General features: G+C 38.5%; 1 protein-coding gene across 1 annotated transcript in view; it reads left to right on the plus strand.

Annotated features, from left to right (window-relative positions):
- Positions 1-16,975, plus strand: part of LGR5 (leucine rich repeat containing G protein-coupled receptor 5) — an 88,052-nt gene extending 71,077 nt beyond the window's left edge. Inside the window, exons 8-18 of the mRNA XM_009646270.2 lie at positions 1,343-1,414; positions 2,237-2,308; positions 2,416-2,484; positions 2,634-2,705; positions 5,657-5,722; positions 5,935-6,006; positions 6,890-6,961; positions 8,869-8,994; positions 12,815-12,960; positions 13,969-14,052; positions 15,885-16,975. Coding sequence (XP_009644565.2) covers positions 1,343-1,414; positions 2,237-2,308; positions 2,416-2,484; positions 2,634-2,705; positions 5,657-5,722; positions 5,935-6,006; positions 6,890-6,961; positions 8,869-8,994; positions 12,815-12,960; positions 13,969-14,052; positions 15,885-16,975 — 1,942 coding nt within the window. The remainder of the gene's footprint in view (positions 1-1,342; positions 1,415-2,236; positions 2,309-2,415; positions 2,485-2,633; positions 2,706-5,656; positions 5,723-5,934; positions 6,007-6,889; positions 6,962-8,868; positions 8,995-12,814; positions 12,961-13,968; positions 14,053-15,884) is intronic.
- Positions 16,976-21,149: the final 4,174 nt, after the last annotated feature.

The raw sequence follows: 21,149 nt of genomic DNA on the forward strand, positions 1-21,149 counted from the left end.
GTTCAGTATGTGAACTGACAGGCTATAAAGGGCCTTCAGTGCAGACAGGGCGTATCACTTGGGTACAGTGCCCCAGGTCACAGGCTGCAGCCCTGAGCATGCTGTCTTCCCACCAGCTCAGAAACGCTTCAGGCTCTTCTGTGCATAAATGCACTGGAATCTGCTCTTGGCCGATGATGGGGCTGCTCCCTCACTCGTAACTCAAGTCAAAATGATGATGAGGGGCCAGATACTGCCCTGGGAAGTAGTCATGCCATTTCCTTAGCTTTTCTGCCATGCAAGGAATCCCATTCAATACAGGCACAAAACCAGTCTGTTTACTGGTTCTAGATTAAATGGGATCCTCGTACTGCTTAGAGTCTGCATCTGCATGAATGCAGTTTTTATGGCATGCAAAAGAACTGGGGATTTAGAGCCTTGCTCTGTAGCTCATCAGCAGTAGCACAATGCCTAAACAAGTAAAACCAATAATGTGGGACCTGTTCAAGTAATGGCCAAGTGTGCTTGCATCAGTGAACAATTTGAGGCTTTCTAAATGCATAAATTTAAGCTGAGAAGCCTTTTTCATACCCGACTGAACTAATGGGAGTTTCCCACAGAAATCATCATTGTTCTTTTGAAATCTTAGTTGTTTCTTTTGTTTTTCACAATGGAGACTTACTCATATGAATAAAATCCAGTAATTAATGATGAGACAAAGATTTGGTCCTCTATCCAACAGGCACAACTACATTGGATAGTTTGTTCATGTCCATATTTAAAATATTTCAACAAAAAGGTGGGGTGGGAGGCTCAACATATTACAGTATAATATATAAAATAATTTTCTTGATAAACTTGTGCAATCCTTTATTATCCCAGCAAAAGAAATAGCTACAGTTTAAGAAGTACGGGGGGAAATACATATACTCTTTTATTGTTATTTATTTAATTATTAATATTTAACTAAAGTTATTAGTTCATATGTGTCTGTGTATTTACATTATATCTATATAAATACACACATAGATTCATATATACATGACATATAGCTACGAAGCAGTTTCCTACTGAGGGCATCTGAATTTTAAAATGCCATTTTTGCAATTTTCTTCATCCCAATGGTTTTGTTGATTTAGAAAAGCACAGAATTCCAGCTATTATTTCATTGCTTTTCTTTTTTTTTTTTTTTTTTTTTTTTTTTTTTTTTTTTTTTTATTTTCTCAGTTTTGTCTTATTCCAGAAAACAAGGACATGCCTTTACTTTTCTTATTACAAACAAAAAACGTTCTTGTGCATTGTGAATACAGATTGTGCCTTCACTTTTTTTTTCTTACTGTGTAAACCATTTTTCCTTTTGTAGGGGATTTCATAGCAATAACATCAAGTCAATACCTGAGCGTGCATTTGTGGGTAATCCATCACTGATAACAATGTAAGTGGTAAGAGTCTTTTCGATGACTCTTCTGATTAGAGAACGTGGAACTAAATATCATATTTGTGGGTAATTGTTAAATAGCTCTTCTTGTAAAGGTACTGTATAGCACAACTTTATACAAGCAAACAATCTTGTATCTTTCCAACTTTGTGGAAGGAATGGCTGTTTGCATGCCCTGTTTAAGGGAAGCAAGTAATGGTCTCTGGCCTTTGACCTTTTATTTGAACTATTTCTCCTAAGTCTCTTAGCGTTGCTAGCAATGTAGAAGCTAGCAAAAATTACTCTTGACAGATTCCAGTCTGAGTTCCTAGTGTCTTACATGAAAATGCATTTAATGGGCAAACCTCAAAATAAGAAACTGTAAAATAAACGTAAGAAAAATAGTGACTCATCTTGAGCAATATTATTCTGTGAGCAAAAGCAGTATGACTGCAAAAGTGCAAGGGAACTTCTTCTGAGTAGGTGAAGTTCTGACTTCTTCACCTGCTAACCTTAAGTTTGTCTCAGGTCACAACAAAGTTCTTCATGCTTGGATTTCTATATTTGCAAACCTGAGAGGAAAAGGGAATATTTTGTTGACTGACTTCTGGCTTTAAAACCAAGAAAACAATGACTACTTCAATATTCAATACGTGAAATGTGGTTGATGGATATAGATCGGTGGGTGAGAAAAGCCCAGAGGTGCACCTCTGCTACAACCAGAGGTGCGCAGTCTGTGATCATCATAGTTTACTCATTTGCTTATACTATAATCATGTAATATATTTAGAATATTTTAAAATATTCTTCATAAAATGTCTTTTTATCCTCTTTTTGCAGACATTTTTATGATAACCCTATCCAGCTTGTTGGAAAATCTGCTTTTCAACACTTACCAGAACTCAGAACTCTGTATGTGGTTGCTTTTTTATTTTAATTGTCTTTATATATTGCAATATTTGAGTTATCCCACACTTTCCTCACCAGAATTGTATTGAAACAATATTTTTAAATTCTAGGACTTTAAATGGTGCTTCACAGATAACAGAGTTTCCTGATCTGACAGGGACTACAAGTCTGGAGAGTTTGTAAGTGCTAGAGAAGTATTTTTGCTTTGTTATATTTTTTTGGATAGTGACTTATTCTAAAGAATGTCCTAAAAAAGTATATTTGTTTTCCAATCTTTAAAAAGTCACCTTTTTTTTCTTTTTTTTTTTTTTATAAATACTTTCAACAGGACACTCACAGGAGCACAGATCACCTCTCTCCCCAAATCAGCTTGTGACCAGTTACCTAACCTCCAAGTGCTGTACGTTTCAGTAATATTATTAATATTACATTAATGCAAGAGATTAATGGACAAATGAAATCATTATGATTTCAAAATTACCCAATTACTGCTATTTCTGTGTATCACGTTACTTCTTAGGAATTCAGCTTAGGGAGTGGGCCCCCGTGTTACTCAAAAAGTTCACAACACACTTATCAGCCAGGATTTCCTGTACGTTGCTGAAGAAGATAATTACTTTGCATATTGTTAGGAAAGGGTAAAATGGTTCTTGATTTTGTTTAATAAACAACAGAACTACCTTATTTTCATTCATTCTGTCTCTCCTACAGTAGTCTGGGATTTTTTTCCTCACTGACACAGATAATTCAGTGAAGTGAGTGGAAAATATAACTAAGGAGTGCAGTTTTGAGTCCTTGTTATGCTCCTCTTTTAGTTTCTTTTCAAACCAGACATAAGTAGCTGACTGAAATTTTAATAGACTGTTCCTTGGCATAGTTGGGGCATAGTTTTTATACTAGATATCCAATATTATTTTAACTTGGAGATTTCCTTGGAATTTGCTTAATCACTAATGAAAGTAATCATTGTGTCCACTTCTTTGAGAATGAGCCAACAGCACTTAGTCCTCTATGTATTACATCACTAGGAATGTATTTGGTATTAGTTCTCTGGCCAACATTGAAATAGCACTAATTATAACACATTATTTGAATACCAGCATGGATGTCATGAACATTTCCAGAAAAAATTAAGTTTTAGTTGATGGACTCTGTATAATCATTTCCAGAATGATAAAAGACAGAAACAGAGTCTGTTGCCAGAAGAAAGTCTGCACACAGACTCGTTTAAATATATCCCGTATTATGCAAAACCAATAAATAATCTCAAAACAGAAGGCAAATAAATACTACAGTAATTAATAACTTTACAGTTCATAGTAGAGTAGGACTGTCCATTGCAAATTCACATTTTTTCATTTTTGAGTATCACCCTGTATTATTAGAGCCCCACAATTTAAAAGGGTGGGGAACAATTTTAACAGCATTTTCATGTACTCAGAGTTGCTCTTCCCCCATTCCTATCAGATGGGGACCTGCCTGCCAAGCCCACATTTAGGTTTGCACATTAGCTTTGCCTGTGCCATGAAGTATTATAACAGTGCTCTGAACCCCACAAGTTACTTGGAGACTCTGATCCTGAAGGGGCTTCCTGGCTCAGATACATGCACAAACACTACAAGCATGAACACTGGTTTGAAAGACAATTTCTGGATCCTTCCTAGACACCAATAGTTCCAAATGTGGATTAATGTACACGGAGGCTTCCAGGGTGTCTGTGCACCTGCAGTGTAACAGTGTATGTGAGAACACAGTCCCACCAGTCCTTGAGAGACTACCCTCAGCGCAGCTGGGTATGCACCTCAACACGGGAACCAAAACCACTTGCCCTCTGCTGCTGCCAAGAGCCTCATGTATTAACAAAGTGGGAAAAAAAAATCCTTAAAAATAAACAAGTAAAATATTTTCTGGAGCTCTAACAGAAACTGAGGGGAGAAGGGCTTCAGTTTTGGTTTGGTTTTTTTTTTTTTTTTCCGTGTGCGAAGAGGGAGTGTCAGTATGTACAAAATGCAAGCAGATTACATACTTTTAAGAAGACCTAAGTCAGAAATCTGTGCATGACAGAATAACCACAGTCCATGAGACATACCACATATCTTTTACCTTGGTCTAAAAGCCTCCAGCTCACTTAAATTCTCCTCAATCACGTCTGATTTGCACCACAGAGTACCTGTGAAAAATACAAAACCAGAGGCCATAATCTTCCCTGCTGTAACAAAAAATATACATATATTGATGGTAGCCATTGTGCATAGTAAAAGCAGAGTAGAATACCTTAAAAACACACATGGTCATTACTTGAACCACTTCGCCAAATCAAATATAGAATAATCTAAATGCCCCTGTTGGAATAGTAACAGTGGAAATAAAATTTTACAAGGAAATAAATGGGTGGAGAAGAACCAGTTTCAGAGAATTTGAAACAGGAGTGAAAAGAGATTACTCTTTTATGTGATAGTATTTGATAACTGTGGAAAAGGACATTTTTCCTAATTACAGGCATAAGTCTTTTTTCTATATTCTTTTCACTAGCAAATTTCCCATTCAGTTTTCCCTGAGCAACATGTATATGTATAGGATGAGACTGTTGGGTGGTGGGGGCGGGTATTTGGTTTCTTCCTTTTTTTTTCCCCTCCAATTTCTGCAAATTGCCTGGGCTTGGTTTTGATTAGTTATATTATACTATAAATCAGTCCAGATGTTTCAGTTATTCTGTAATTTGTTGAGTTTTGGCTCAAGTCTTTTTAAGTTGGTTTTTTTTTACCCCATGTAGTGATTGATTTCAAAGTTAGTTCCAATATTTTTTTTTAACCATTTCCCTCAGTCATAAGATATAACAGTCTAGGGACTGGAGACAATAGTGCTTAATTAAAAGCGTAGACTGGAAAGCTGATTATAGTCCATTGTGATTATTACCAGAAAAATACAGGATCTTCTCTGAAAAAATATGAGTATATATAATTAGTAGATTATTTTAAATGGTTTAAGTATTTGTCAGAATTTAGTGAATGTGAAGTCTGTGATGCAAATCCAATATTCCCTATGAGCCGGTTTTGTTACTGCAAAACACTCAGTAGAAGTCTACACTTCAGGCAGGAAATCTTCAGATGATGCAAGGAATTTGCAAATGTAGGATATGGAGTTAATACATCTTGCCTTTTCCCCTCCTCTCTCCTCCTCAGTTAGAAATCAAAATCTGACAGATGAGAGATGATAAGTGAGTTTGCACTTTTCTATTCTTTTGTGACTGTGGATAAAAACAAGTTATTTTAAATTGAGCATGAAGGTAGACAATGAAAGATCTTTTAATGTTACTTTGATGTTAATCTTTTCATTTCTTGTGTATTACAGGGATCTGTCTTACAACCTGCTGGAAGACTTACCCTGTTTTACTGCATGTAAAAAACTCCAAAAAATGTAAGCATCAAAATACCCTAAAATGCCTAAAAAGAAGCATCTATATACAAATGTGTTTGAGCATCATTAACTTGGTTATTGCTGGCTGATTTGACATATTCTAAATACATACCCTTAGACTATATTGAAGTGAATTGTAAACACAACCTAAAACACCCTGAAGTGTCCTCCAAGTGCCTTTGAAACTGAGGAAATTCTTACTGCTATTTCAGTGACTTGCATCACAACGAAATCGGTGAAATCAAAGCAGACACGTTTCGGCAGCTGGCTGCTCTTCGGTCTCTGTGAGTACAGCCCTAACAGCCATTCACCCAGGTTCTCAAAAATATGGGGTATATACTGTCTGCTCGCTATATGCCCCAAACCATCCTTGTTTCTGTTTTTTCCCTCACTTTGATCTTTCACCCATTAGGTCATAACTATGAAAGGAGAACAAACGTTGTGAAGTTTAGCATCGGCAGCAATGAATTCAAAGATGTAAATGTATAGCTATAAAAGCTGTTTCTTCTAAATGTTTCTGATGGAGGTGGAGAGAGATACTGAGCCAGAGCTGGTATCTGTTGGCAGGTTCACGTAATAATCAGCTCTAGAGAGTATGACATCTTTTTATAGAGAACAGTGTCTTAAGAAATAGAGTCCAGTCATGTGCAGGTTTCTAGTCTTCACACAGATGCATATGCTAGTAGAGTAATTTTGTCAAATAATTACACATTGTAAGTTTTTGCAGGCTCAAACCCATACATTTTTTTAAGAGTTGCTTTCAGTCCTTTTGCTTTTTCAGGGGCAGTGAAGATTGGGGTTAGGAAGTTAAGCCTGTTGACAATGGATTTGCTGTTCTTACATCATGAGGATCTCTTAGAAGTAGCCCATATACCCCACTCTTCTTTCTGCTGCCTTAGGAAGCTGTGAAGCAGATTTAAAATAACTGCTTAGACTGCAGAAGGTGTTAAGATGTTTTAAGAAAGTTGTCAGTTTAATAACTATTGCCATTAACTGACTAACAATTTAAAAATGGTAAAAAGATTTTGCACTGAGATATGCAGAAGCTTATTGAAAATATTTGCATGTAATTAATACCTTTTTTATATTTAGGCCTCGTAATCAAGTGTATGAAAACTTCCATATTCACTCAGTGGGTATGTAATTTTCCACTCACTTTTCTTGTAGGGATTTAGCTTGGAACAAAATTAAAATTATTCACCCCAATGCCTTCTCCTCTTTACCATCTCTGATCAAACTGTAAGTATTTGTATATCTTTTACAGTCAAATTTTCACATTTTTCTTGCAAGAGCATACAAAAATTTAGTAACTTGGTTCCCCAGCAGAAATTGAGGCTTTCTCTATTCTAATCTTCTGGTCTGTTGAACCCATATCTAAATGCCTACTTTATTCTGCTTCACCAATTCCCATAGGTATTATGGCAAAGCTGCATATAACACTGTATAATCAGAGTGATTTGGGGTCCATGAAGAATATCAGTGCACCTGCCTTTCTTCATTCAATTTGCTAGCAGCTTGGTCTCTTGTAGCAGTGGAGAATATTTCCTCTTAGTTGTGTTTCAAGGCTAAGGAACTGAATTAAAACTTAAATAAACTTTTTCCAGTATGCATCTTTATTTCATCATTCCTCACTTGATGGAATAGTTTTTCTTCAGAGTAGTTAGTGGTCAAAACATCAGCAGCCAATTTTGCAGGCCTTGTTTGCAAGCACTTCTCAGTCCTTACTAACTTCTTCCTACTTCCCACTGTCATTGTAACGCCTCTTTAAGGTGAAACCTTGCAGCATCGGGTGTATGGGGAAGATGTGAAAAAAAATTCCTTTGAAGTCACCCTGCTGCATTGCTGTCACAAAGGTACACTGCTGGGCATTTGCTCATAGAAAATCCAGTAGCTGCTGGGAAACCTAAATTTGGAAAGGAGCATTCATTTCTGTCAGTGTGCAAAGCCTCTCCTCTGGATGGTGCACTGAAAAATGTCCATAAAGACAATATTGTCTATGACATCCCTTTTGGGCCCCTCCTCAGAACTTTTCTACTCTGTGAGGTGAGCAATAAATCGTAGCTTTGGTCAATAGCATAGAACAGTCAGAAAGGGTTAAAGAAAAAAGCTCTTTAACACACACAGTAACGCAGTGTACCAGTGTTTCCTAAAAGGCTAGTCTCTAGCCCTGGTCAGACTGAAGTCAGTGGTCATTTTTACCATTGCAGTAGGACCAGAATTTCACCTTTGGTGAAACTAGGTTGTAAGCAAGAGGACCCACACTAAACCAGATAGGTAGAAGACCAGTCCATCAACATACCTTATTTTAAGTCTAGCCCTTAGGCTCCAGTCCTTAGGCTCTAAGAGACAGGAACTTTGCTGTTCAGCCTTCGTATAAAAGCTTTTCAGCAGCATCAGACTCCCCTTCTTCTTCATTGACTGTTGACCCTCTGAAGTATTGCAGTGTAGATAATTGTGAAGAGGACTGAAAAGGCTCATAGAATAAATGGAAGAGAGAGGGAGAAATAGAGAACAGAATACCTCTGGACTTCCCCCTCTTTGATTACTTTGCCATATCTCCTTGACCACTGTCACTTTCTCATTTCACCTGTTTTACTGTCCCCAAGTTACGTTTCTGTATTCATCTGCACTGTCTTTCCACAGCTCCTCAGACAAACCTCAGCTTAGAACTGTCACCTTCATTCTCTCCAGCCCAGACCTGTCCTACCTTGAAACACATGTCTTCCCTGTACGCCTGACCTGCTCCCCGTGGAGCTTTCAGGGCAGCTGTGCCCTCTAGCATCCCGCTGAATCTTTTAAACTATGGGAAGCTGTTCTGGTGCTGGGTCCCTTAAATTCAAACAATCTAATGAATCTAAATTCATTTGCTAGTCTGAAAACTGGCACTATGAATGTTTGGAGTCAAAATTTGGCAACAGTGACTTAGCTAACTGCTAGATATTACTGTTAGCGTGCAGCTAGGCACATAGGTGCATACTCCTGAGTGGTGCTGCAGCTTTGCTCTGCCGAGTGGGGCCTCTGTTTAATGCAGTCATTTTTGGTTGAGTTAGAAAAGTCTAACCTGTTTTTCCAACATGACACTTGTAGAGCTGAAGAAAAAGAAAAAAAGAAAACCTGTAAGCTGATTTTTATTTGCTGTTATGCAGGGATGTGTCATCCAACCTTTTGTCCTCTTTTCCTGTGACGGGGCTACATGGTTTAACTCATTTAAAATTAACAGGAAATCATGCCCTACAAAGTTTGATATCATCTGAAAATTTTCCAGAACTCAAGTGAGTATGTCATTAAAACTAATAAGCCACATTTGTGTTCATGTGCAATGGAAGGTGTGTCAGTGTGTAACGCATGTTACTTCGTATTGTCAGTCTTTGATCTGTGCTATTAAAACTAAAGCAAATATGATAAAAATGATAGACTTCTTTTATTATGCTCACTTTCAACTGAAGAAACTATGAAGGGTTTTGAAATATTAACCCCAGTACTTGCTTAATACGAGCCACATCTGCTTCCTGGTGATATGTTTCAAAAGCTGTTAAAACAATATTGCTAGCAGCTTAGTGATATGTCCTTCTTCTACTGTGTTGTGCTTGTAGAACTTCCATTATATTTAATGAGAACACAGCAAATATCAAGGGAAGAATATACTCCTGAAGTTCCAAAATATTTGACCTCTTTTGTTTGAAAATGTTTTTTCGGTAATCTTTTGATTAAGGTTCAAATTATACTTTGCCATTATTACTTAAACATTTTGATGCTAGTAATTTTCTGCTGGATGCTCTGTGATACAGGAAGGAAATGTTCTTTAGAGATCATTTGCAGCTCTGCCAGTCACTGGATGAACATAGAGAAGTCACAGTAAAGAGAGTTTTGCCTCTGACTTCAGGGTATTTGGGAGTGTCCCCTAACTCTCCCTTAATTTTTATATTTTAATTAGAGGATGCCAAGTGCAACACATATTTCTTCCATGTTTTACTGTAAAACGTTTGATATCATAAAATCTGAAACAATTAAACAGTGTGCACACAGTTACAGAATCACAGAATGGTTGAGGTTGAAAGGGACCTCTGGAGGTCATCTTGTCCAGTTTCCCCCCTCAAGCAGGGTCACCTGGAGACGGTTGCCTAGGACCATGTCCAGACAGCTTTTGAATGTTTCCAGGGATGGAGATGATATCCTTATGTCTTCACTAGATTTGTCTTTTGCACTGGAAAAGTCCCATGAGTCTTAGCAGGCAGACAATTCAAGGAGATGTTACCACTAATGGACTGGAGTGTTTGGAGTTATCAATAAGGGAGTCACGAGTAGAAGTGTGGTGCTGATTAAACCTCTGCATACAGCACTGGAGGGATCCACACTAGAACACTTCCATGATGGCGTGTTAATATAAACTGAGAGAAGAGCTGCAAAAAATGGTTCCAAGATTAGGAAACAATGCCTTAAAAGTCTCAATAAACCCAGTACTTTAGTTTGTCACAGAGGAGATTGGGCAGTGACTCCATCACAGTGTATGAAACTACTTTCATAACATAAACATTCAAAGTACTAGAGGCCTTACACCTCTCTTGCACTAGAGACCTTGAGATGGATCTCAGAGGTCAAGAAGCAAGCACCATAAGAAATCATGAATGGATGAGGCTGAGCTTCTACTGTAGTTTTTCTTCTCTAACTGACTTTGCCCACATGAGGCAGGTGACAATTCTAAAATACCTGAAGGTTCTTTAGAAGAACGTAAACACAAGAAAATGGGTTACTCCAACAATATAGTGATGTATATACCATGACCTAGAGGCGCAAGAGGTGCTGCAGTAGTCCTAGAATAATCCACTATTCAATTGAATTATGTACAACTAAGATTTTTTAATTCTTTTATCAATATTTTATTTTATATGATTTTTGCACCTGTAAAATGATGTACCTTGCTCAAATGCAACTGCAGTGTGTTTAGTCTGGGTAAGTAGTTAACAAGGATGTGCCAGGTAGTAGCTTAAGTCTTAAAAAAAGGTATAAAAAGTATGATTAATATATGTAGAGTTGATTAACATGTGTAAGAACAAATTATATCCAGTCAGGAGAGAATGGGGCAAAATCTTGACCTGAAGTCTGCAGGACTTTTATCATAAATCAAAGTGAGGCCAGGACTTCACACAGGATCACTGCACAGACATGCATGAAGCACCAAACTTGAACAGAGATCTAAACCAAAATGAAATTTCACCCTTTGCAATTGTTGGAACTAGATACTGGTGACAACATTGAAGACAAGTTCTTGGTATAAAAGCTTCCTGCTCATCGAAATGGGTCACTGCTCTTCAATACACAGACACATCAAAGAGCTGAGCATCCTGTGCCCCACCTTCAGCAATGGCACAAGAACACTCTACAGAACCGAGCCCAGCCTGCTATGGCAAGCTTTGAGGAAGTAAAGTCAGGCTGCCAGCCACTCCTTCCTTCTTTATCTGATGCTTTGATTCAGCGCTGTGAAGAACCCAGTGATTTACTCCATTCGTCATAACTCTGCCTTCCCATTCACCATCAACCCCACACCTTTGTGAGGTGGAAAATGATCTTGCATTCTCTGCTGCTTAATCTAAAAACAGAAAAAAAGAGGCATTCCTTGCTGCAGGAAAAAAATTATCAAGGATACAGATATCATCAGTAAGATAAGCAGTACATAAAAATAAATTCAGCCAGTGTTTCTAAAAGAGTGTAGTTTGACAAGGTCCAAATCTGATCACCCACATCAAATAAGCATCAGCCATAAAAAGGACTGCTTCCAGCACTGTATGCACCCCAAAATGCACGAATTTAAAAATCAGTTTAGAGTTTAGGGTTCTGTTGGTTCCCCTTTGTACCAAGCTTTTGACTAGTGCGCAAGTTTAAGTCCTGTTGGCACTGGGCCTGATTCAGACTGATTTCTTTGCAGATTTCCCAGGGGGAATGCTCATTATGTTAATTTGCATGATTAACCTGTTGAAAGTAATCTGATAGGAGGATCTAGTTCTATTTTATTCCCTTTAAGTTAAGTCAGAATAACTTCTAATCACCTCTTTATCTTTGAATTTTTTGGTTTACTGGGCTTTTGGAATTAAGGTGAGTTGTTAGATTTTAGTATGGATTATTGGTGAACTGTGCAAATTAAATATCTCTGCTTCCAAAGCATAAAATACATCTAAGGAATAGAAGTAGTCTATAGAACTTGAATATATGTAGTTCTTCCATGCTGCCCTAGAATTTGCACATCCCCAGGAGAATTAAGTTCAAAACATACTGGAAATGTGCCATTTTCTGACAAAATAAATGCTCAAAATCGTTGAAACTCACTGACCTATACTCAGTTACGTGTTAGGAGTGCCAATGATTTTAAAACAGTTAGGAATGAGCATCCAGTGTCCTGTAATGGCCATGCTCATTTCTGAGGCAGTTAATAAAGTAAAACCTTTTCCTCAGTGACACCTGTTTCCACACAGTGCCTTTCTGATTTGTTCACCTTTTGATTTAGAACACTGCTTTCTTGATCTGTGTGCAAAAGATAATCTCATTTTTGCCATCTTACTGTGAAAAGAGTTGGATGTGGAAAGAGGTGAATAAAGTTTGAATTCCAAAAGATCTCACTCTCACAAAACTGGAGAAATTCCATTTGGGAAGTGATGTTTTGGGTTTGCCTGTTAGGCAGGTAGATGCAGTTGTGATCTTTGCATCTGCTTTTTTAAAGGAAACCATTGAGAAAGTAACATGGAGAAACTGTTGTTTTCTCACTGTAAAATCATTCAAAATCATAAAATAGAAATGCAGCTCTGAGAGTAACAGTCACTCAACAGCAAGGCACTTATCTCCCACTTTGATATCACCCATGAAAATGCATAAGAAGACTTCATTGTGCCTTTACTAAAATTAGCCTAGAAATCATCTGCATTTCTGATGTGGAATTTTATTTGTGAGTCCTCATTTTATGTTATCATGACTGAGTTTTACCCATAAATATTTTTTACTTTCAGTCATGCTTATTGAAAAAAGTTCCTTTATGCTAACAGTACAATCCAGTAACTCTGGTGCTAAACCAGTATCACGGCATGCTTCCTTATTCTTCCACAGGGTCATGGAAATGCCCTATGCTTATCAGTGCTGTGCCTTTGGAGCTTGTGAGAGCCACTACAAAATCTCCAGCCAATGGAACAAAGATGAGAATAGCAGCATTGATGATTTTCACAGAAAGGATGCTGGGTTGTTACAAATTCAAGGTAATCATCATCTTTGGCTTTTAAATCTACCTGAAGGCTGTGAGCAGCCTGTGATGTTAAGCAAATCCAATACTCTCTTACAGTCACAAGGCAGCCTGATAATAATAATAACCCTCTCTCGCCTGATAATGTTATTCAAGCATTCCTGTGCTTAGCAAACTCATTTTTTCAGGTCTGCCTTTCAAAAATCTCTTTCCATCCAAATAATAACTATAATAATGTGGGAAGGGAAATCTTCCCTTTATGTGAGAGACAGGGAATTGGTGCTGCTATGTAACCCCATACAAGAGCAGACCAGCAAAGACCTAGTTTCTTGCTGGCCTTGGAAGTAGCAACGCATCCTTGGCTCTCCTGCTGTCCACATGCTTCAGAATGAGTCACAGAGCTTATGTGGCTACTTTGGCATACCTGCCAATATTTTTTCCCAGCGCTTCCTGGGTACCAGAGAGTGCATCTGCTCTCCAGGACAGAAAACTGCTGTATTTTTCTTCCCCTTCAGCACCAGGTTTGTTGCTTGACCTGTTACCTGTTACATAGGTGCATGCACACACATGTTATACCATCCTGCTGCTTTGTCTGCTGTCTCTGCTCCTGCAAACCAGCAAGTCTCAGAGTTCAGGGCTAGCCCCAGTGAGAATAGAGCCAAGAATACACGGTAGAGCGATGATATAAGAAACACAGAAACAATTGAGTTAATTCTTAGTAGCCTGGCACAACAGCAGAACCCATCTTTTAAACTCTTTCCTGGGCAGTCATCACACTGCAAATTAAGTAAGAGAAAATGTACCTGTAAGTAATTATTTTCAGAGAAGTGATGGTGCCAACTTTTTAAATAATCCTGAGTACAGTAATTCAAAACCAAGTAGGCATATGTCTGCTTCTGCTCACTGTTTGACAGGCAAGGGGACAAGACAAGGCCTTAAATACCACAGACATTTTTGCAAGTTGTACTGAAAGAAGTTTTCCTGAAAATTGCAGTATCAAATCTGTGTATTTTCTCCACCACAGATGAGCGTGACTTCGAAGATTTTTTTCTTGACTTTGAAGAAGATTTGAAAGCTCACCATTCAGTGCAATGCTCACCTTCTCCAGGTATGAAACTACCAGGCAGATAGGAATCCAAGCACAGTATTACCAGGCATTCTAGGTGCAGAACAAACTGTGAATCTGATATTAGGACAGTAACATGATGTTTTGCAATAATTTGATGGGATTAATACAACTACATTGCACAATAATATAAAATTTTTCATTGAAGTCCAGAAAATTATTCAGCTACTAAATTAATCTATGAGTGTAACAAAAGTTTTACTCAGTCCTCAAACAGATCCTTACTCCAGACCCCTTTTCACAGGAATCAATCCCCTTATGAAGGGAACAAGAGAGCAAAGACTCCATTCTACCAAGACACAGATGATAAAGGGGAGCAGAATCTTTGCTTGCTCAGTCTTTTGCAAAGCTAATGTAATTATTCTGAACTTCACTGAGTTATTTTACACTTGATCTTCTTGAACAACACACAGTTTAGTTCAGTGTTGAGGAAATACCGGGCACTACTGTATTGGTGTACACAGTCCATCACAAAGGACCCCCAGCACTGTCATTTTCTTTATAGAATAGTACATCCCTGGCTTCGCAGTGTGGCAGAAAGGAAAAACAAATACATTGGTTGAATTGCAAAGCTACAGGCCACCAATTCCAGTGAAAGTTTCTTTCAAGACAAGGAAAGAAACATGTCTTTGGAAGGTTGCTAATAGCTTTAACACCCATGGTCATAAGTTTTGCTTGCTTAATTCAGCAAACATTTTCCCTAGCCATTCTTTCATTGTGAAACATGAACAAAAAAACCCAAGTGACAACTAGTACTTGAGCATTCATTCCAAGCCAAGATTCTTGTTTGCAACAGCAAATAATAATAAATTTTTAAAAGTTACGTAAAGAGGAACAGAAAAGGCAGGAAGCCAAAGTATTTAGAACCGTTTGACCATCACGTGTTCTCCTATGGCTTAAATATAACTACTGAGTGCACAAAAACATCACTGTCTTTGAGGTTAGTTATCACCAGACTCAAGAGAAAATTTAGCTTCTGTACTGATCTTTCAAGTGGTATCTTAGAAAAACTTGCAAACTGACACAAATGGATGCTTATGCCTACTTGATGGCCACAGCTGCAGTCATATGGAACACATCTCAGCTGTGGTATTTGTGCCTTCATGGAGGAGTGTAGACCACTGAAGGACTTGCTTTGAGAGAGCATAGCTGGCTTGTACCAAGGTAAATAATGTTTGTCAGACTGCAGAGCATTCAAGTTCAACTGCACAGCATATGCACCTCAATGCTATGAGAATACACAGCAGGCTTCACTCATAATGACCTGACTTCAGCCACAGGTCATCAGAAGCCCCTCCAAAACAGCAGCGCTTCCAAATGCAAAGACAGCCTCAATTTTCTTGGACGGTGTAATGACATGTTATAAGGTAGCCAAAGTGCATCTGTCCATATCCATTATATCATACTTCACCATGACTCATTAGCAACCTGTCCTAGTTCAGTGAGAGGTATCTTTCTCAGCTTTTTTCACACACTGGCAAACATCCAAACATCACAGCATTTCTTGAAACTAGAGACATTCACATTGCACTTGTACTGCCAGGCACAAAAAGAAACCCATGGATTATTCGGGTTGAGGGACAAAGACTTGTGCATCGGTAATGCAACATGCATTTAGCAGCATGTTACCAAGGTCTTGGATTGCTCCAAAGGAAGAGCAAATTTCCAGCTCCCCTTTTGGACTGAAATTCACTGTTTGGCTGTGCTGAGAACCTGCAACAAGCATGAAATTTTATGTCTTGGAAAGCGCAAAATTATTTTTTAGTTTACATGGGGTTTCCTTTGCCCTTTTTTTTTTTTGTTTGTCATTTCAGGTCCCTTCAAACCATGTGACCATCTGTTTGGTAGCTGGCTGATCAGAATTGGAGTGTGGATCATAGTGGGTTTGACCTTTATTTGCAATGCATTGGTGTCTGCTACAGTTTTCAGATCTCCGTTGTATATGTCCTCCATAAAACTTTTGATCGGTTTAATAGCTATCGTAAATGCCTTGATGGGCCTGGCCAGCGGAGTACTAGCTAGTGTGGATGCATCAACTTTTGGTAGCTTTGCTCAGTACGGAGCACGTTGGGAAAGTGGAATTGGTTGCCAAATAACTGGCCTTCTCTCCATTTTTGCTTCAGAGGCTTCCATTTTCCTCCTTACCCTAGCTGCCCTTGAACGTGCATTCTCTGTAAAGCATGCGACAAAGTTTGAAACAAAATCCTCCGTTGCTAGTGTAAAAATTGCCATTTTCTTTTGCTTTATGTTAGCACTAATCATTGCAGTGATACCACTCCTCACTGGGAGTGAGTATGGGGTTTCTCCGCTTTGTTTACCACTACCATTTGGAGAACCCACTGCTATGGGCTACATGGTAGCACTGGTATTGCTGAACTCCCTTTGTTTTCTGGTGATGACTATTGCTTATACAAAGCTCTACTGTAGTTTAGAAAAGGGAGAACTAGACAGCATTTGGGATTGCTCTATGGTCAAACATATAGCCTTGCTACTTTTCACTAATTGCATTCTTTATTGCCCTGTGGCCTTCTTATCTTTTTCCTCCTTACTAAACCTCACTTTTATCAGCCCAGAAGTGATAAAGTCAATACTGCTAGTGATTGTCCCATTGCCTGCATGTCTAAACCCACTCCTTTATATACTTTTCAACCCACACTTCAAGGAGGACTTGGGAAGTCTGCGAAAGCAAACTTTGTTATGGAGGAGATCAAAACATGCTAGTCTGATCTCCGTGAATTCAGAAGACATAGAAAAACAATCTTGTGACTCAACACAAGCATTAGTAACCTTCACGAGTGCCAGCATATCATACGATATGCCTACCAGCAATTCACTAATGCCATCGTCTTATCAAATGACAGAAAGCTGCAATCTTTCATCAGTCGCATTTGTTCCATGTCGCTAGTTTCAGTGGCAGTACAGAAAATATCTATGTTTACAACATTTTTAATCCCGAAAGTAAGTATGGATGTGTGCATACAAGCTAGAGAGTGCCTCTGAATTATTGTTACACACATCAGAAAAGAGACAATGACAATACTTGCAGCAGGCTGAAAATCCAATACTTGAGCCTTCTCAGCCTGCTTCCGAAACGCTGGGATGAAGAGAGAAACTGAAAGCTGCTGCAGTTTGTGCAGTTGTATCAGCTGCTCTCTTTTAAAGTAGCACTACTCAGAAAGGGCATCAGTTGGTCAAGAGCAAAAATAGCATTTTAAATTGGTAAGCTTTTTTTTTCAAAGCATTGCCTGATAGTTTATTTTCAGGGGTTGGGGTTTTTTTTCCTGTTTATTGTAATTTGGTTTTAATAATAGTTTTTCAGTGCCATGATGGTCTTTTATAAGCATCTGTGTATGGCCTTCATTCAGCAAGGTATCTAAATGGAAGAGTAGTCCCATTCAGCCTAAAGGTTCCTGCAGAATAGCCTTTGATGAAGCTCCATGTTTGATAAAGCTGATTTAATAGTTTAACTGGTATTGGGTTTGGTTTTTAGAAGTCACCTGACTTGACAAAGCATTTTTAATTGTCATCTAAATCTACAAAATTAACATGGCATGAAAGAAATTAATCAAGATCCTGTTAAGCGCTTAAAGTGCAATTGTAAATGGCAAGCCATTGTCACATGGATATTTTTCTAGTGAGGTTCTGGACAGCTTGGTCCTGAATTGCTACCATGCCAGTAGAATTACTCCCAGAATTACTGCTGATAAAATTGGCAGGTGGTTCATAGAATTCAAGGATGGAAAATACTACAAAATCATCAATGCAAAAAGACTGGGCATGCTGAGGGCAATTAAAGGACACCAAAGGCACTCACACAGAAACACTCACTTTAGGTATTTTGTCTAGGAACAAAACCTGTAGTCCTGCTCAAGGCATGATCTCTGTCCAGTGAAACAGTGATTCTAGAAAGCTTCTAGTTCAGGATCACTACTCAGTTGAAGATTTAGAGGCCACTGTGTCCTTTTGGCTAAGGATATTGGCTATCCAAGGCAATATCAAGTAGGAGTGAAGAGGTTGTATGATCTGTGTTCTTAGCGCTGATCCAAGCACTACCGGGATATTTCAGTGTAAAGAACATTGTGAAATTGAAAAGGATATGAATATAATAAATTTAAAGCAGCTTAAGAAAGGAGTGATTTGATCACCATTTATAAGTAGCTACTTGTGGGAAACAGAAGTTTGAAAGCAGAGGACTACTCATTCAAGAGGAGAAGAATCTGGTAAGATCAGCTAGAAGTTGACATTAGGGATATGTAGCACAGAAATAAAGGTGCAAAATGTTGACAGTGGTGGTCATTAGCTAGTGGAACTATCTGTCACCAAAAATCTCTTAAATTCAAATTGGATATATTGCCAAAAAAGGTATTGGAGCAGCTAGTGGAATTCAGGGTCTTCTGATGGCTTTCATTTAGGAAAAGGTTAGATTAGATGAAGACAGAGTTCCTCTCTGGCTTTAAATCTGTTAATAGTTTGCTGAGTCAAGACATGTATGTTTACACGTAAGAAGCATCCCAGTTAGAGAGAAGAGGCTTCAGGTCTTTGCCAAGACTACTGTCAAAATATCTCAGACAGCAGAGCCACCTTCAGTTCCCTAGAATATCAGCCTTCAACCTTGGCCAAGCCATCAGGGGATATTCCAGTATTCTTTTCTATGAACTGGCACCTTTTGCTCAAATGAGCTGATCATTTAAGACACGAAAGTGCACAAATTTACTCTTTTTGCTGTTGTTAAAAATAGCTCCCTGAGGAGTAACATTTAATAGCCTAGTACTCACTGCTCAGTTAATGGCCACTCAACCTCCAGGTGAATTTTTTAACATTACCAAGGTTAGGCTACACAAGTAATTAAAGTAATCAGTTACAGATGATCTCTGTTGTTCATCTGTTACTGTATATAAAACTCAAAGGACAGATTTTCACAATGAAGAATTTGTTGCCAACAATGGATATGCCTTGATTTTCTTGTCCATTCACACCGGCATATTTTTAGTTTTGCAGTTACAGATGGCATCAGTTGACTTTGGCTGACACATTCATCCTTCAGGAAAAAAAAAATGAACCAATGCTGAAATTATGTATGATAAAGTCAGCTGAGTAGTTATCTTAATCCTTTATCTCTTGTGGCTTTTGAAGCAGTGCAGCATACAGCTGGAGAACGATGCCTGAAACCACTTTGGATTAAACAGAGGATCAGTCAACCATTGCACAATACCTATTACCATGTTTACTTAGCTTTAATTTAACTGGGCTCCATCTGTGCTGCACTGCTTAATGTCAGTGAAATTCCTTTCAGCTCGCTATATTTAAGAAGTTTGTAAAGTGATTTGAGAAGCAAAATAATGTTATAATTCTAAAGAGTAGTTAAAGAAAGCTTCTTTTATCAGAACTTTTTTAGCTTGCAGAAAGTCCTAAAGGCTTTGTGTCTTATTTTTATAAGCATGTTTGAAATATTTTGATCAGATATTTTAAACTTGAAATTGTTAAAATTCATTTAATAGATTTTTAAAGTAAAATGTGTAAATATAGAACTGTATTTATTATTACAGTGAAATGCAACCACAGTAAAGGACATGAGATTAAGCCCTGTACAGTTTCATATTGATATTTGCTATATTTTCTGCTCATATGTATTACTAAATTCATTATCTGTAAATATTATAATGTAAATGTGTAGTGATTGTAAATAGGTGACATGCTTTCTTTTCTATCAGTATTCCAAACATATGTAAGTTGTAATAAAATGTGACTACACAGTAAACAGCATTTAATCAGGACCTAGCACCTCACAAAATGGCGTGCATCCTCAATTAATCCTTCCCAAGTTATTGTAATGCTTACACCAACCTCCCTAGATGTCTGAAATTCTTGGCAAAGCATAAATTACAGGTTGCATGCTCTCATTAGGTGCCCAAGGAGCAAAAAAAAAAAAAAAAAAAGGTGTTTCATTTCAATACAAACTAAGTCTTTACCAAAACTTCACACACCGACCCTTATGAACAGATCCTGCTCCCTGTGCACACTGTCCGTAGCTCAGTGATGACCTCTCACAATTGCCACGTGCGAGACTGGCACCTCTGACCGTGCGACAAGAGCATGCATCAGGTCAGGTGACGGACATGCATGAGTTACCAGCAGGCTTCAGCCCATATTGGACCACATGAGAATTGAGGTTCTGCTGCACTAGGCTGCTGCTTCTGGTGAGACAGCAAATTCTCCCACGTGCTTCCTTATTTTCTCTCCAATCCCTTATGTGGCAGATGAAGCAGGTCAGAGGATTACCCAACAGCTGGCAAAGTTCATCTGCTACCCAGCAGAGAGGCAGTAGCACCATCACACATGAAATGCATAGGTGCAGATGCTAAGGGCAAATGAAAGGTGGGGCCTAAAACAGGGGACTTGGCAAGAGTCAGGTTGCTCAGGCTGCGCTAGAAGTTCCAGCTCAGTTGAATTAAAGACAGGCAGGAGGTAAGCACAGTCATGTCATCGTCTAGTCATCAAGGAGAGGCGAGGCAGTGGATGCATTCCTGTTAGGAGGGCTGGCAGCACAGGACAGTTGTATGTGCTTGGTTTTTCAGAGCCTGGGATTGTAGGTCATTTCTTTGAAGTACCTGAAAGAAAGAGGTAAAATAGCAATAGAAGTAAGAACTCCAAGAAATCAATTGTTTAGTCAGGAATTCACCCCATATGGTAAGTAACAAATTACAAAGATGAAAAAAAAAGGAAGTAAAATGACCTTAGGGTGTAAACTGATTTTAGCAGGGAATGTGCAGGTCCTCAGTGTAAATAAGGCGGCTAGAGTGGATGGGGTCATTTCAGCTATAAGGGCCAGTGGAGAAGAAGTAATTTTGATGGGTGAATTTCAGAATAATCTTATTGAGGTGGGACAGAACCAGCAGTGAATGGGGATGAGAAAGGCATTCATTACCTTTGGGTGGGAAAAAAAGAGAGGCATGACAAAGATAGCATAGGGGAGCACATAAGCCAGGGAAGAGAGAGAGCTTCAAGAGACAGGATGCAAACAGGTGGAGTTTTATTGGATATTAAGAAGGATGGTGGAGATCTGTGAAGGATGAAGTGCT

This window comes from Egretta garzetta, unplaced genomic scaffold (genome assembly GCF_000687185.1).
Source record: "Egretta garzetta isolate BGI_Z169 unplaced genomic scaffold, ASM68718v1 scaffold68, whole genome shotgun sequence".
In the NCBI taxonomy this organism is placed as follows: Eukaryota; Metazoa; Chordata; class Aves; order Pelecaniformes; family Ardeidae; genus Egretta; species Egretta garzetta.